General features: G+C 30.9%; 1 protein-coding gene across 4 annotated transcripts in view; it reads right to left on the bottom strand.

Moving 5' to 3' along the window:
* Positions 1 to 15,621, bottom strand: part of Fhos (Formin homology 2 domain containing) — a 420,893-nt gene extending 405,272 nt beyond the window's left edge. For all 4 annotated transcript variants that reach the window (XR_012721172.1, XM_075303339.1, XM_075303338.1 and 1 more), the window contains exons 1-2: positions 15,106 to 15,621; positions 3,313 to 4,065 (exon numbers count right to left, since the gene is read on the bottom strand). Coding sequence is in view for 3 of the 4 variants with exons in the window: in XM_075303339.1 (XP_075159454.1) it covers positions 3,313 to 3,336 (24 nt within the window). In the remaining variant the exon portion in view is untranslated. The remainder of the gene's footprint in view (positions 1 to 3,312; positions 4,066 to 15,105) is intronic.
* Between the last annotated feature and the right edge of the window lie 482 nt (positions 15,622 to 16,103).

Consider the following 16,103-nt stretch of genomic DNA (forward strand, 5'->3'; position numbering starts at 1 on the left):
GCTTACTTTTCCTCTGTTGATTAAACTACACTTGCAGTTTAGTCAATGCATGGTTTTAAGCTGAAATCAAAAACAACATTAAAATTTTATTTCTATAGAACATTCTGTCAAAATTTTATTTCTATAGAAAATTTTGACAAAATTTTTTTTCTATAGAAAATTTTGTCAAAATTTTTTTTCTATTGACAGTTTTGTCAAAACTTTATTTCTATAGAAAATATTTTTAAAATTTTATTTCTATAGAGAATTTTTTCAATATTTCATTTCTACAAACAATTTTGTCAAAATTTTATTTCTATAGAAATTTTTGTCAACATTTTATTTCTATATAGAATTTTGTCAAAATCTCATTTGTGTAGAAGATTTTATCAAAATTTTATTTCTATAGAAAATTTTATTCCTATGGAAAATTTTGTCAAAATTGTATTCCTATAGAAAATTTTATCAAAATTTTATTTCTATAGAACATTCTGTCAAAATTTTATTTCTATAGAAAATTTTGTCAACATCTCATTGGTGTAGAAAATTTTGTCAGCATTTTATTTCTATAGAATTTTTTTTCCAAATTTTATTTCTATAGAAAATTTTTTAAAAGTTTTATTTCTATAGAACATTTGGTCAAAATTTTATTTCTACAGAAAATTTTGTCAAAATTTTATTTCTATAGAAAATTTTGTCAAAATTTTAGTTTTATAGAAAATGTTATCATCATTTTATTTCTATAGAAAATTTTGTCAAAATTCTAGTTCTATAGAAATTTTTTTTCAAGATTTTATTTCTATAGAAAATTTTTTAAAAATTTTATTTCCATAGAGAATTATGTCAAAATCTCATTTGTGTAGAAAGTTTTGTCAAAATTTTATTTCTATAGAGAATTTAGTCAAAATTTTATTTCTACAGAAAATTTTGTCAAAATTTTATTTCTATAGAGAATTTTGTCAAAATTTCATTTCTATAGAAAATTTTGTCAAAATCTCATCTGTGTAGAATTTTTTGTCAAAATTTTTATCTATAGAACATTTTGTAAAAATTTTATTTCTGTAGAAAATTTTGTAAAAATTTTATTTCTATAGAGAGCTTTGTCAACGTCTCATTTGTGTAGAAAGTTTTGTCAAAATTTTATTTCTATAGACAATTTTGTCAAACTTTATTTCTATAGAAAATTTTATTAAAATTTTATTTCTATATAGAATTTTGTCAAAATTTCATTTCTATAGAAAATTTTGTCAAAATCTCATCTGTGTAGAATTTTTTGTCAAAATTTTTTATCTATAGAACATTTTGTCAAAATTTTATTTCTATAGAAAATTTGGTAGAAATTTTATTTCTATAGAGAATTTTGTCAAAATCTCATTTGTGTAGAAAATTTTGTCAAAATTTTATTTCTAAAGACAATTTTGTCAAAATTTTATTTTTTTTTTTACCTTTTATTTGTATAGAAAATTTTGTCATAATTTTAGTTCTATAGAAAATTTTGTCAAGATTTTATTTCTGTAGAAAATTTTGTCAAGATTTTATTTCTGTAGAAAATTTTGTAAAAATTTTATTTACATAAAGAATTATGTCAAAATCTCATTTGTGTAGAACATTTTGTCAAAATTTTATTTCTATAGACAATTTTGTCAAAACTTTATTTCTATAGAAAATTTTATTAAAATCTTATTTCTATAGAGAATTTTGTGGAAATTTCATTTCTATAGAAAATTTTGTCAAAATCTCATCAGTGTAGAATTTTTTGTCAAAATTTTTTAACTATAGAAAATTTTGTCAAAATTTTATTTCTATAGAAAATTTTGTAAACATTTTATTTCTATAGAGAATTTTGTCAAAATCTCATTTGTGTAAAAAATTTTGTCAAAATTTTATTTCTATAGACAATTTTGTCAAACTTTATTTCTATAGAAAATTTTATTAAAATTTTATTTCTATATAGAATTTTGTCAAAATTTCATTTCTATAGAAAATTTTGTCAAAATCTCATCTGTGTAGAATTTTTTGTCAAAATTTTTTATCTATAGAACATTTTGTCAAAATTTTATTTCTATAGAAAATTTGGTAGAAATTTTATTTCTACAGAGAATTTTGTCAAAATCTCATTTGTGTAGAAACTTTTGTCAAAATTTTATTTCTATAGAAAATTTTGTCAAAATTTTATTTCTATAGAAAATTTTGTCAACATTTTATTTCTATAGAAAATGTTATCAACATTATGTTCTATAGAAAACTTTATCAACATTTTATTTCTATAGAAAATTTTGTCAAAATTTTAGTTCTATAGAAAATTTTGTCAAGATTTTATTTCTATAGAAAATTTTTTAAAAATTTTATTTCCATAGAGAATTATGTCAAAATCTCATTTGTGTAGAAAATTTTGTCAAAGTTTTATTTCTATAGACAATTTTGACAAAACTTTATTTCTATAGAAAATTTTATTAAAATTTTATTTCTATAGAGTATTTTGTCAAAATTTCATTTCTATAGAAAAATTTTTATCTATAGAACATTTTGTCAAAATTTTATTTCTATAGAAAATTTGGTAAAAATTTTATTTCTATAGAGCATTTTGTCAAAATCTCATTTGTGTAGAAAATTTTGTCAAGATTTTATTTCTATAGTCAATTTTGTCAAAACTTTATTTCTATAGAAAATTTTATTAAAATTTTATTTCTATAGAGAATTTTGCCAACATTTTATTTCTATAGAAAATTTTATCAACATTATGTTCTATAGAAAACTTTATCAACATTTTATTTCTATAGAAAATTTTGTCAAAATTTTAGTTCTATAGAAAATTTTGTCAAAATTTTATTTCTATAGAAAATTTTGTAAAAATTATATTTCTATAGAGAATTTTGTCAAAATCTTATTTGTGTAGAAAATTTTGTCAAAATTTTATTTCTATAGACAATTTTGCCAAAATTTTATTTTTATAGAAAATTTTATTAAAATTATATTTCTTTAGAAAATTTTGTCAAAATGTTGTTTCTTTTTAACATTTCATTTCTATAGAAAATTTTGTCAAAATTTTATTTATATAGAGAATTTTGTCATTCTTTATCGACGTTATTATCACATGGTACTACGGTACGTATGAGCACTACCTATTAACTGGTTTACATAACAATGGTAACACTCATACGCACTAATGTACCCAGGCATTCAATTATAGTTTAAAAACTCGAAAAGATTTCCATAAAAAATTTAAAGAAAAAAGTGCTTTAAGATATCGTATAAAATACAACAAAAATGCATGAATTCTACTAATGAAATTCATTCAATCATCACAATCCACATTAGATTAATTATACTTACATAATTGCTACGATATGAAGACATTCTAATTGTTTAGATGCTTGGTTTTCTTTTAGCACAGTATGGTGTGTTTTTTTGGCGCAAGTTTATTTTTTGTGAACTTTTATAGTTGGTATTATTCAGTTCTTTTAATGTAAGTCTTAAACAAATGCTTTATTCACAAAATTCGTTTTCAATGCACTTTTATTTCTTTTGTTTTAATTTTTTTTTTTTCATTAAACAATGACAGTGGTTGCCTTTAGTATACTCATTTGCTTTTTCATATAACACTTCAATACGCAAAATAGCATATCTTTTGTTTTTTTTTTCTGTTTTTCTTTCAATTAAATATTTCAACTTTTTGATTTGTTTTTAATTTTATTCCGTTAAATTCGTACTCATGTAAAATGGTAGGGAAAATTATGGTTAACCATAGAAACCACAAACATTCTCTTCATATAAGTAACGCAAACACAAGAACATTTCACAAGTGTAAACATTTTGTTTGAGGGAGTGATTTTCGTTTTTTTTTTTTGGTTTATTGTGGGAATAAGCACTTCCACCTTTTTGTATGGTATGCCTGTGAAGGGAAATAGGCTTGTTGTCGTTGTGTTGTTGTTGATTTATTTAGTTGTTGTTTATATAGTTAATGATTTTTTTATTTTGCAATGTGGGTCAACATTTCATTATTTTTGTTTCCCTTTTCATGCTAATTTTGAACTTCTTTAAACATTTATATTTATTCATTATTTTTTAGGCAAAGTTTTATAATAGCTGAAAGTAAAACAACAAAAAATATATTCACATTATTTTTGATAGTAAAAACCTTGTTTTTTTGTTTGTGGTCCATGAAAATTCCCACTCATCGCTCACAAAATATTACACAGCGAAATTCCACTTTCCATGTCATTTTCATTATTAATTCTCATAAACACATTTCTGTTTTATTCTGAGGCCATTTTTCAATTAAAAAATAATTAAAATTAATTGTTAAGCAATATCTGTATACCCAGTGATCACACTTGCAAATTGTAAAATATCTTCTTAATCTATTTGGGGTGCTAACATTCACATCGTAGTTCTTTCGTTTGTTGCTCATCTCTTTGATTGTTTCCCCAATACTGAGTCAATACAACGATCTGTGGCCTGAATTTTAGTTGTTGATGATATTGAAAACGATCATTTCTCTTACATATGTATTCATTTTCGATGTTCCTTCTTTTTCTGTGATTTTTCTGTCATTGCGAACTCTATTCGTGTAAATTTCTATCATGGCAATGTAGAGAAAAACTATTGATAAAAATAGAAAAAAAATTTAAATTACTTTAAAAGCAACTTCATTTAATTAAGGGATGTCTATACTAAAGATAGAAAAAGGGCGAAAGTGAACTAAAATATCGGTTTATTAAAAATAAATTCTTTATTTTTGTAAGAAAATTGCCGTTTTCAATAATTCTATTTTGAAAAAAATATGTTAAATTTGTTTTAACGTTGTCTTCTCATTTTTAAGGTAATTCCATTGTGACTCCATTATAAATGCCACGGTTTTTATTGGAAAACAAGTAAATACGACCTAAGGTTCTCTCAGGCCGAATATTATCCACAATGGATTGCGTACAAAGTTAAAGACTGTCATCCACAATCGAATTACATGGGTTGTGGTAACAGTTACCGATAACAAGGTACCTTCTTAACATTGTCTTCTTTAGTTCTTGATCGTTTTATATAGAAGAGCCTATACACAATTATAAACCCATATGAATCTTTTTCAACCGAATAAGATTCAATTTGTTCCTTCATGAGGCTTCCGATGTTTTTGGGTGGTCGGTTTATATGGGAGCTATATCTAATTATGTAGTGATATGAACTAATTTTTGCATGGTTGTTAGAGGACATATAAGATCACGTACCGAATTTAAACCGGATAAAAGTTACTCTTTGAAATCGTTCCGGTAGGAAAAATCTGGGGATCGGATTATATGGGGCTATATCCTCTCTCAGTATTGCTGGTAACATTTCTGATTTTTTCAAAGCTTTATGTGGTTGCACCGTAATGTGCAGTGCCGTTCGGACTCAACTGTAAAAGGTAAGTCCCTTTTCATTGAGTTAACATAGAATCGGGCATCCAAATTCAGTGTTTTGTATGTGAATTAAAAAAGTTTGTCTTATTTTGCCAAATAAATAATTTTCATAATTTTTTAATGTATTCTAAAGCTGGTCTGAAACGTTTTACCACAAATATTTTCAAAAATTTGTAATATTTCTTGAATGGATTTAGCTTTTTTTCGATGACATTAAACTAATTTGTACCATTTTATTAATTCTTACTCTGGTTTTTAACCTTTTGAAAAAAAGTTAAAATTACCCATCAAAAATAAGAAAAACAAGTGAGTAAAGAAAGTCGGGCGAGGCTGACTATATCATACCCTAAACCACCCCTACTGAATTAGTAAACATTGCTTGTGGGGAATCAATGGTATAGGTTTGGGGAAAAACCGCATTTCCACATTTAAGAACATTAAGGAGTACATGGGAGTTTTATCACAATCTGAACAGAAATGTCTGATATTAGGAGCTATAGTTGATTCTGAACCTGCAGAGTTAGTATGCCACTAATATTGAGTCCATTATTAAAAAAAGATGAAATCGCTCAATTAGTGTGGGTAATAAAGCCAAATTTCTGAAAATAGGATAATAGATTTATGTAAGAGTTAGGTTAGGTTAGGTGCAGCGTTGCCAGAATTGTTTCACCAAAAACCGCTAGATTTGTCCAAAAAACTAGCCAAAAAAAGCTAAAAAATGTTAAAAAATAGCTAGAAAAAAAGCTAAATTTTTTTGTATCAAAAGTCAGATTTTGATTGAAATTTAACAAACTTAAAGGCTTTATTTCACTTAAAATGCATATTATTTTAATTGTATTCATTTTATTTCCATTTCTGTGAGACTGTAAGAAAATCTATGTCATACTAGCTCTGTTTGCGTAACCGATACATTTTGATTACTATCACAATTTTTTACTGGAAGTCCTTCATTTATATTTCCTTGTAAAAGCTTTTTTCCCGGTAAACTTGCAATTATCAGCTGGTTAATCATCAACAAGTCCAATGTCATATAGAACTGCATTAGAAAATATCAATATATTTTAACTGAATTAATGATAAATTCGTGAACGTGTACACTTCTCCTAATATTACCCAAGAGAATCAAACCCATTCTAACTGTCTTGCAAGTTTATACTGAATAACTTTTATTCGAAAAATTTCCATACAAACCTATTGTCCAATTTTCGTAAATTTAAAATAAAATGTTGAAAAACCTCTTCTATTTTTGAACGCTATTTTGGTTTGTGGTCAAGATACAAATACTCCACAAATTTAAGGACTATTTAATTAATTTTAAGAATTTTTTAGAATTGACCCTAGCCTTCATGAAAAGATACCAATTTTTAAGTTGAATCACTTAATATAAGGGCAAAAATGCCCGCATAATGGTTGGAATAATTATTAAGGCTTCAATTGAGCTTTGAAATATGCGGAAAAACTTATTCTGGCAGCAAGACTTAGATAAAAACGAAGTTTTATCCATATTTCAATAGGAACATGTCGAAAATAAAAAAACCAAAAATAGCTAAAAGGGTCATGAAAAAAAGCCAGAAAAAAAGCTAAAAACTAAATGCATTTTTTCCCGCTAAACGCCTTCAAAAAAAGCCAAATCTAGCGGGAAAAAAGCTAAATTGGCAACGCTGGTTAGGTGGCAGCCCGATGTATCAGGCTCACTTAGACTATTCAGTCCATTGTGATACCACATTGGTGAACTTCTCTCTTATCACTGAGTGCTGCCCGCTTCCATGTTAAGCTCAATGACAAGGGACCTCCTTTTTATAGCCGAGTCCGAACGGCGTTCCACATTGCAGTGAAACCACTTAGAGAAGCTTTGAAACCCTCACAAATGTCACCAGCATTACTGAGGTGGGATAATCCACCGCTGAAAAACTTTTTGGTGTTCGGTCGAAGCAGGAATCGAACCCACCACCTTGTGTATGCAACACGGGCATGCTAACCATTGCACCACGGTGGCTATGTAAGAGTTACATGTAAGTCTAAATACGATCAGCTCATACATGTACATTTGAAATTTGAGCAACATTGGTTAATAAGTAGGAGTATTATGATCAAATTTGGGAAAATCGATCGATGCATATATATGGGAGCTATATCTACATATGAAACGATTTCGTGATATTTCCCAGATTTGGTTGATAGCACAGAAGGTCACCTTGTGCTACATTAAAGTCAGGTCGGGTACTAAATAAGGCTATTATGGTCAGAAATAAAGTTATAAGGGGTAAATTTTTGAAAACGGACGACACATATATATGGGAGCTATATCTAAATATGAACCGATTTGGATTATATTTTGCAGGTTTTGTTGATATTACAGGAGATTACCTTGTGTTAAATTTGAGTAAAATCGGTTTGTAAATGAGGCCACTACGGTAACAAATAAGGTAATAAGGGGCAAATTTTTGAAAATTGAGCGCTTCATATATATGGGAGCTATATCTAAATCTGAATCGATTTGGATGATATTTTGCACATATAGTCAGTACTATAAAACATTATAGTAAACCAAATTTGAGTAAGATCGGTTGATAAATAAGGGTTTTATGGCCAACTATCTGAAAATCGGGCGATACGATATGGGAGCTATAGCTCAATCTGAACCGATTTCTGCACATATAGTAAGTACTATATAAAATTAGATTTGGCCAACTTTGAGTTAGATCGGTTGATAAATAAGGGACTTATGGCCAAATTTGGGAAAATCGGGCGATACATATATATGGGAACTATATTGATTTCTAAACCGATTTCGATGAAATTTGGCACACTTAAAGGGTGGTCTATTGGATTACTTTGTGGCAAATTTGACGCCGATCGTTTAGTAAATGAACGCAATCTGACCCCATTTATAGAAATCGGGCTATACATACGAGGGCAGTTCGGAAACTTCTTAGCCTAGCACAAAAAGCACGGTATAAACACAAAAAAGTTAAGTGTTTTGGAAACTTCCATCTCTGTTATGAACACATGTTATATTTTGTTTCGATCTGGCAACACCTTCATATAGAAACAGGTATTCAAAAAAGACGCATCCGCAATTTTTTTACAATGGAAAAAATAGAAATGCGTGCTGTCATTAAATATTTACATAAAAAAGGTTTACGGGGACAAAAAATTCATAATGATATGGTGAATGTGTTAGGTGAAAGTGCTCCTTCATATGCAACAGTAAAAAATTGGTTTAAACGTGGTCGTACAAGCATTGAAGATGAACCACGTAGTGGACGTCCAAAAACAGCAGCAACAACAACAGAAATTGTAGCCAAAGTGCATGATATGGTATTAAATGAACGACGAATAAAAGTGCGTGAAATTGCTAATATCATGGGCATCTCAAATGATCGAGTCCATTTAATTTTGCATGAAGAACTACAGATGAAAAAGCTTTCTGCAAGATGGATGCCGCATTTGCTAACAGTCGATCAAAAACGCATAAGAATGAACATTTCTCAAGCTTGTTTGGATCGGATTTTAAGCGAAATAAAATGGAATTTAAGCGTCGTTTCATAACTGTTGATGAGACATGGATCCACCACTATACTCCAGAGACAAAAGAACAATCCATACAATGGATTGAAGCTGGAGGCAGTGCCTCAAAGAAGGCAAAAACAATTCAATCGGCTGGGAAGGTTATGGCAACGGTTTTTTGGGACTTCAAAGGTATTTTGTTGATTGACTATCTGCAAAAGGGTAAAACAATAAATTCAGAGTACTATTGCAACCTTTTGGGGCAATTAAATGTACAAATTCGAGAAAAACGTCCTGGCTTATAACACAAAAACATAAATTTTCATCAAGCAACGCACCAGCGCACAAGAGTGTTTTAACAATGGCTAAAATCAACGAATTAAAGTACGAGTTGCTTGACTTCCCACCTTATTCTCCTGATTTAGCTCCCAGTGACTTTTATTTGTTCCTAAATCTAAAAAAAATCCTTGCTGGCAAGCGTTTTACCTCAAATGAAGATGCAATTGAAGTTGTAAATCACTATTTTGAAGTCCTTGAGGAAAACTATTTTAATCAAGGGCTAGAAATGCGTTGGACTAAGTGTATTGAAGTTTCAGGAGATTATATTGAAAAATAAAAATATTTTTTTTTAAAAACTAACTATTCTCTTTTATTCATAGGCTAAGAAGTTTCCGAACCGCCTTCGTATATATGGGAGCTAAATCTAAATTTAATCCGATTTTTTCCAAGTTCAATAGCGTTCGTCGTCGTACCAAAAAAAAAAAAACGCCACATACCAAATGTTATAAAAATTGGTTAATAATTGTGACCGGAATTATGAAATTATGCCATGTTTTAAATAAAAATCGTCTTCAAAAGAAAGTATTGTATCGCCTATTATAGAAAACTTTTTAGTTACAAAAGTCAACAAATTTCAGAATTATTAAATCCAAGATGACCTTAGTCGAACAAAATTGTCTATAATGTAAAGATACCCATGTTTACGTCGAATACCTTAACTGTAAGGACAAAACGACTTCTTTTAAAGGATAACCGACTATTGGACAAAAAATTTTACATCAGGGAAATCGGCAAAAAATAATGAAAATGTTCTTTTTGGATCCGGAAGTAGTGCACATTTGGCGCAGAAGCGAATTTTATATGGGCTTGTCATGGGACGGATGTCCACCATTTCAAAAGCCGTTGCACTGAACTTACATCACTTTTTACTGATTCGAATTCAGTATTTTGGATTTGTATTAAAAAATGTTATCCTATTTTGCCAAAATAAATACTTTTCATATTTTTTATAATTTTTTAATGCATTCTAATGCTTGCCTGAAACGTTGACCTAAAATATTTTGAAAATTCGCAATATTTCTGGATTTATAACTTGTACAATTTTATTAATTCTTACTCTGTTTTTAACCTTTTTGAGACAAAGGAAGTCAAAATTACCCATTAAAAATAAGAAAAAAAGCGAGTTACAAAAAAATTAATTAAAAGACCTACCTGTGTAGTTAAAATAAAGAATATCTTTGTAAGTGTATCTTCTGGAAGTGTTTTTAAAGTTGTGCCTTTTGGAAGTTCCAAAGTTTTTATTGAGATGCTAAGCAAAATTCGTATTCGTACTTTAATAGCAAGAAATCTTTGGCCTGACGACAATACTTTTCAGTGTATATTTCGTGTCAAAGGTGCACGCAGAGAAGGAATATGATCACCTCAAACCTGTTTCAAGAGCAAAATGTTATGTTTGGATGGCGAAACATGCACTGAAAAAAATATTGTCGTGAGGTCAAAGATTTCATGTCTATACGAATACAAATTTTGCTTAGCATAGAAGACGCATTTCTCTAAAATAAAGTTATTTTCCTTGTCTAAAAGTCTATAAACTTTTCAATGAAGTCGTATTGTCCTTATAATTAAGTGATTTCACTTAAAAATGGGTATCTTAACATGAAAGAAAAAATGTATAGGCTAAGGTCAACTTGACTTTAATAATTCAGAAAAATTCTTTAAATTTAATGAAATTGTCTTTAAATTTGTTGTCTTTTTGCATCTTGACCACAAAGCAAAAAATCGTTCAAATATAGGACATGTTTTTCAAAACTTTATTTTAAAGAAGTTTTTACCTCAAACATAGCATAATTTCTACTGGAAGTCGAGTCCTAATTTGGAAAATAAAGTTGCCGTTAACTCGTTTTTAAAGGTCGTTGATAGCATATGAAGAAAAAAGCTGAGAAAGCGAAAAATTAAAATTTGCTTCCTAGAAGCAAGTAGACAAAACCTAAATTTAGAAGAGAATTGTGTCTTAAAAGTATCCTTACTTGTATTCTCCGCTTCTTTGGCTCGGAATCAATACCAAATTGTTTAAAGTAAAGACAAAATCTTTGGAACCGAGTGTGGTTGTCGCAAAAATGCTTGCCGAAATCAGATACGTAATTTCCGAGAAAATAACGTGGTTCCGACATTTTGACTTCTTGAATTACTACACACCGCAATATTGTCCCCATTTGCCTGAAATTGGAAACCTAGAGGTATGTTAGGTCCAGAAATAGCTGTGCCGCTAATATGCCTCCATATTAGAGCTCGACCGAAGCATCGGCTTCGACTTCGGCATTCGACCAAAAATCGATAATCGGCCACGAATCGGTCTTCGGCGCCAACAGGCCGATTAACCGAAGCCGAGGCTTTTTGAATAATTTATTTGAAATTGAATTGTCCAAGTATTGAATTTGTCTCAGTCAAAACACCCAGTACAAATAATAAGTAAAAAAAAATATAAAACAATTTTGTTTTGTCACTATAATATCAAATGAATTACCTTTTATTGTTATACCCTTCACCACTACTGTGGTGCAGGGTATAATAAGTTTGTGCATTTGTATGTAACGCCAAGAAATAATTGTCATAGACCCATCTTTTAGTATATCGATCGGCTTAGAATTAAATTCTGAGTCGATTTAGCGATGTCCGTCTGTCTGTCTGTCTCTCCGTCCGTCCGTCTGTCTGTATATGTAATATTGTGCACAAAGTACAGGTCGCAGTTTAAGTCCGATCGTCCTCAAATTTGACATAACGTCTTTCTTCGGGTAGAAGACAATCGCTATTGATTGTGGAAAAAATCGGTTCAGATTTAGATATAGCTGCCATATATAGTTATCACCGATTTGATCATAATTCACATATTTATGAACCGACGTTCTTCAAATTTTGTACATCTAAATGTTTTATCAGTCCCGTAAAAACTGCCAAATATCAGCTAAATCGGTTCAGATTTATATATAGCTCCCATATGTATCTTTCGTCCGATTTGGACTTATATGGCCCCAAAAGCGAGAGTTTTGCCCTGATTTGCTTCAAATTTTGCACAACGAGTATGTTTAATAGTATCGTTAATTGTGCCAAATTTAGTTGAAATCGGTTCAGATTTAGATATAGCTCCCCTATATATCTTTCGTCCGATTTTGACTTATATGGCTTCAAAAGCCAGAGTTTTGCCTTGATTTGATTAAAATTTTGTACAATGAGTACATTTAATAGTATCGTTAATTGTGCCAAATTTAGTTGAAATCGGTTCAGATTTACATATAGCTCCCATATATATCTTTCGACCGATTTGGACTTATATGGCCCCAAAAGCCAGAGTTTTGCCCTGATTTGCTTCAAATTTTGAACAACAAGTACGTTTAATTGTACTGTTAAGTGTGCTTAATTTGGTTAAAATCGGTTCCGATTTAGATATAGCTCCCATATATATCTTTCGTCCGATTTGTATTTATATGGCCTCAAAAGCCAGAGTTTTGCCATGAGTTGCTTGAAATTTTGCACAGGGAGTACGTTTTATAGTATCGTTAATTGTGCAAAATTTAGTTGAAATCGGTTCAGATTTAGATATAGCTCCCATATATATCATTCGCCCGATTTGGACTAATATGCCCACAGAGGCAAAAGTGCTACTCTGATTTACGTGAAATTTTGCAGAGGGAGTAGAATTGAACTTGAAACTTTGCACAGGCAGTAGAATTAAGGTTCTGCATATGCGTGTTTATTTTGGTTGAAATCGGTTCAGATTTTGATATAGCTCCCATATATATCTTTCGCCCGATTTTCCGTCATATGAGCACAGAGGTCAAAGTTGTTATCCGATTTACGTGAAATTTTGCATAGGGAGTAGATTCAACATAGTAACTATGCATGTGAAATTTGATTGCAATCGGTTCAGATTTCGATATAGATTCCATATATATATGTTTTTCCTATTTAGGCAAAACTGGCCGAAATACCTACATTTTCCTTATCAAATCGCCACTGCTAAGTCGAAAACTTATCAAAATGACTCAAATTTTCCTATTACTCTATTACACATCTATCGACCGTTAAATCATAAATACACTTTTGCGAAGTTGCCTCAAAATTGGTTCATATTTAAATGTTTCCTATATTTTTTACTAACATTGTATTCCACCTCAGCGCATTAGCCGACTAAATTGTAAAATCTATAAGTATTGCAGAACTCTGTACAGATCTGCTCAGATATACAGAATATATGTGTATGGATTCATATAGCATCCAACACATTGGACGGATTTGATATGGTATCGAAAATGTGGACTTACAAAGTGGTGAAGGGTATAATATAGTCGGCCCCGCCCGACTTTAGACTTTCCTTACTTGTTGTATTTATGTATTTGTTTAAAAAAAATATTCTAATATTGAACTAAAAACACAAATTTGAGGAAAATAATCGTTTTCGGCTTCGGCCGATTATTGCTTTTTTGCCGAACATCGGCTTCGGCCAAAAAACCCGCTTCGGTCGAGCTCTACTCCATATAGACCGATCTCCCATTTTGAAGCCTTGGACAAAATCTTGGCTTGATAATGAGTTTCCGGACTCTGCCCCAGGGAAATCAACAAAAATTGATTGGTAATCAAAATTCAAGCGTGGTGAACGCAGTGGACGCCCGAAAGAGGTGGTTACCGACGAAAACATCAAAAAAATCCACAAAATGATTTTGAATGACCGTAAAATGAAGTTGATCGAGATAGCAGAGGCCTTAAAGATATCAAAGGAACGTGTTGGTCATATCATTCATCACTATTTGGATATGCCGAAGCTCTGTGCAAAATGGGTGCCGCGCGAGCTCACATTTGACCAAAAACAACAACGTGTTGATGATTCTGAGCGGTGTTTGCAGCTGTTAACTCGTAATACACCCGAGTTTTTCCGTCGATATGTGACAATGGATGAAACGTCGCTCCATCACTACACTCCTGAGTCCAATCGACAGTCGGCTGAGTGGACAGCGACCGGTGAACCGTCTCCGAAGCGTGGAAAGACTCAAAAGTCCGCTGGCAAATAATGGTCTCTGTTTTTTGGGATGCGCATGGAATAATTTTTATTGATTATCTTGAGAAGGGAAAAACCATCAACAGTGATTATTATGGGGTTATTGGAGCGTTTGAAGGTCGAAATCGCGGCAAAACGGCCCCATATGAAGAAGAAAAAAGTGTTGTTCCACCAAGACAACGCACCGTGCAACAAGTCATTGAGAACGATGGCACAAATTCATGAGTTGGGCTTCGAATTGCTTCCCCACCCACCGTATTCTCCAGATCTGGCCCCCAGCGACTTTTTCTTGTTCTCAGACCTCAAAAGGATGCTCGCAGGGAAAAAATTTGGCTGAAATGAAGAGGTGATCGCCGAAACTGAGGCCTATTTTGAGGCAAAACCGAAGGAGTACTACCAAAATGGTATCAACAAATTTGAAGGTCGTTATAATCGTTGTGTCGCTCTTGAAGGGAACTATGTTGAATAATAAAAACGAATTTTGACAACAAAAAAATGCGTTTTTCTTTGTTAGACCGGGGACTTATCAGCCAATCTGTTACATCCCTCATAGACATCGGTCTCCCGATTTTAGTCAGCTTTATTTTTTAATCATTGGTATAATTTGTTTTTTGTAGATTACAACGAAACCATTAAATCTCAATAATTATTGGGTCTACATAAATATTTCCTATTTTTTTTTTTTTTGTTGACAAATATACAGCAATAAATAAATTTTCTATAAACATAAGTCATTGCCTCAGAGTCTTGTAATTACAAATCGTGTAAGTTTTGAAAATCTCTGTAGCCATTTGAGTTGGTTCAAATGAAAAATGCCCATGCATAGGAAGCCGGTAAAAATAGCAAAGTTTAAAATGTTTTCCTCTATTTTTTCGAAAAAAAAAATCAACATACTCTTATGTATACTAAACTGTAGACAGCAAAAGGATGATTGGCGGACAGTGGACGGACTTCATTCGAACGTTTTATAGAACATCCGCCAAATACAATATCCACGTATTCTCTGTCAGTGATGTTGGCAAAGCAAATGAAGTCATTTCTCCCATTTTGCTCCAATTTTTTGTTTTTTTTTTTATAAATTTTCTTTTTCGTTCTGGATGTCTTCGTATTATTGTTTGTTTCCACTTTTTCTAACTATGTCAACCTAGCTGGGTTATTTATGGAAAACAAAATCCGAGGAGACAATTTCGTCCATTCAGATACTTCTTTAGTTTTATTTTTCTCTTCGGTCTTTCAGAATATTTTCTTACACTTTTTTTCTAGCTTCTCATTTTGTTTTTGTAGATTTTTTTTACACAAGCGAAAACTCTATATTGGTTGCGTTGTTTTTTGTTTTTTTTTTGTTCATGTGGTATTGCACTCTCGTTTTTCACAAAGCTATTTTGTCCCGCTGCGATCTGATCTTTACATGTTACACGGCGCGTAGTCAAAAGAAAACTAACGGCCTGAGCTTCTTAAAGATGGGTCGCAACGATGATGCCGCATGGCATAGCTTGCAGTGTGAGTTGCTCGGAAAATCTATGATTTCCCCCTGTGTTTGTTTCCTTTGGTTTTATTGTATTTTTTGGTGGAGAGAATTTTTCATATACTCACTTCAATGTAAATGAGGATGATTGCATGCCTGCTATGTTACACTGAGGAAATCGATCAATTGATATAATGTTATATTACTATGGGTAATACATGGACTTGATCATCTAAAATCAGATTAGCCCATATAGTATATGTGGCATTTGAAGATGTGAGGAGTTTCTCCACATGCACAGAAAAACGATCATGTACCGGGCCATTGAATTTTTTCACTTTTTTGCAGGCAAAAAAATATGTTTATACGTTACGTATAGACATGTCTAGAATCATAACATGGGCATAAAAACCATGTACATTGTTTT

The sequence above is a fragment of the Haematobia irritans genome, chromosome 4 (genome assembly GCF_050003625.1).
Source record: "Haematobia irritans isolate KBUSLIRL chromosome 4, ASM5000362v1, whole genome shotgun sequence".
Lineage (NCBI taxonomy): Eukaryota > Metazoa > Arthropoda > Insecta > Diptera > Muscidae > Haematobia > Haematobia irritans.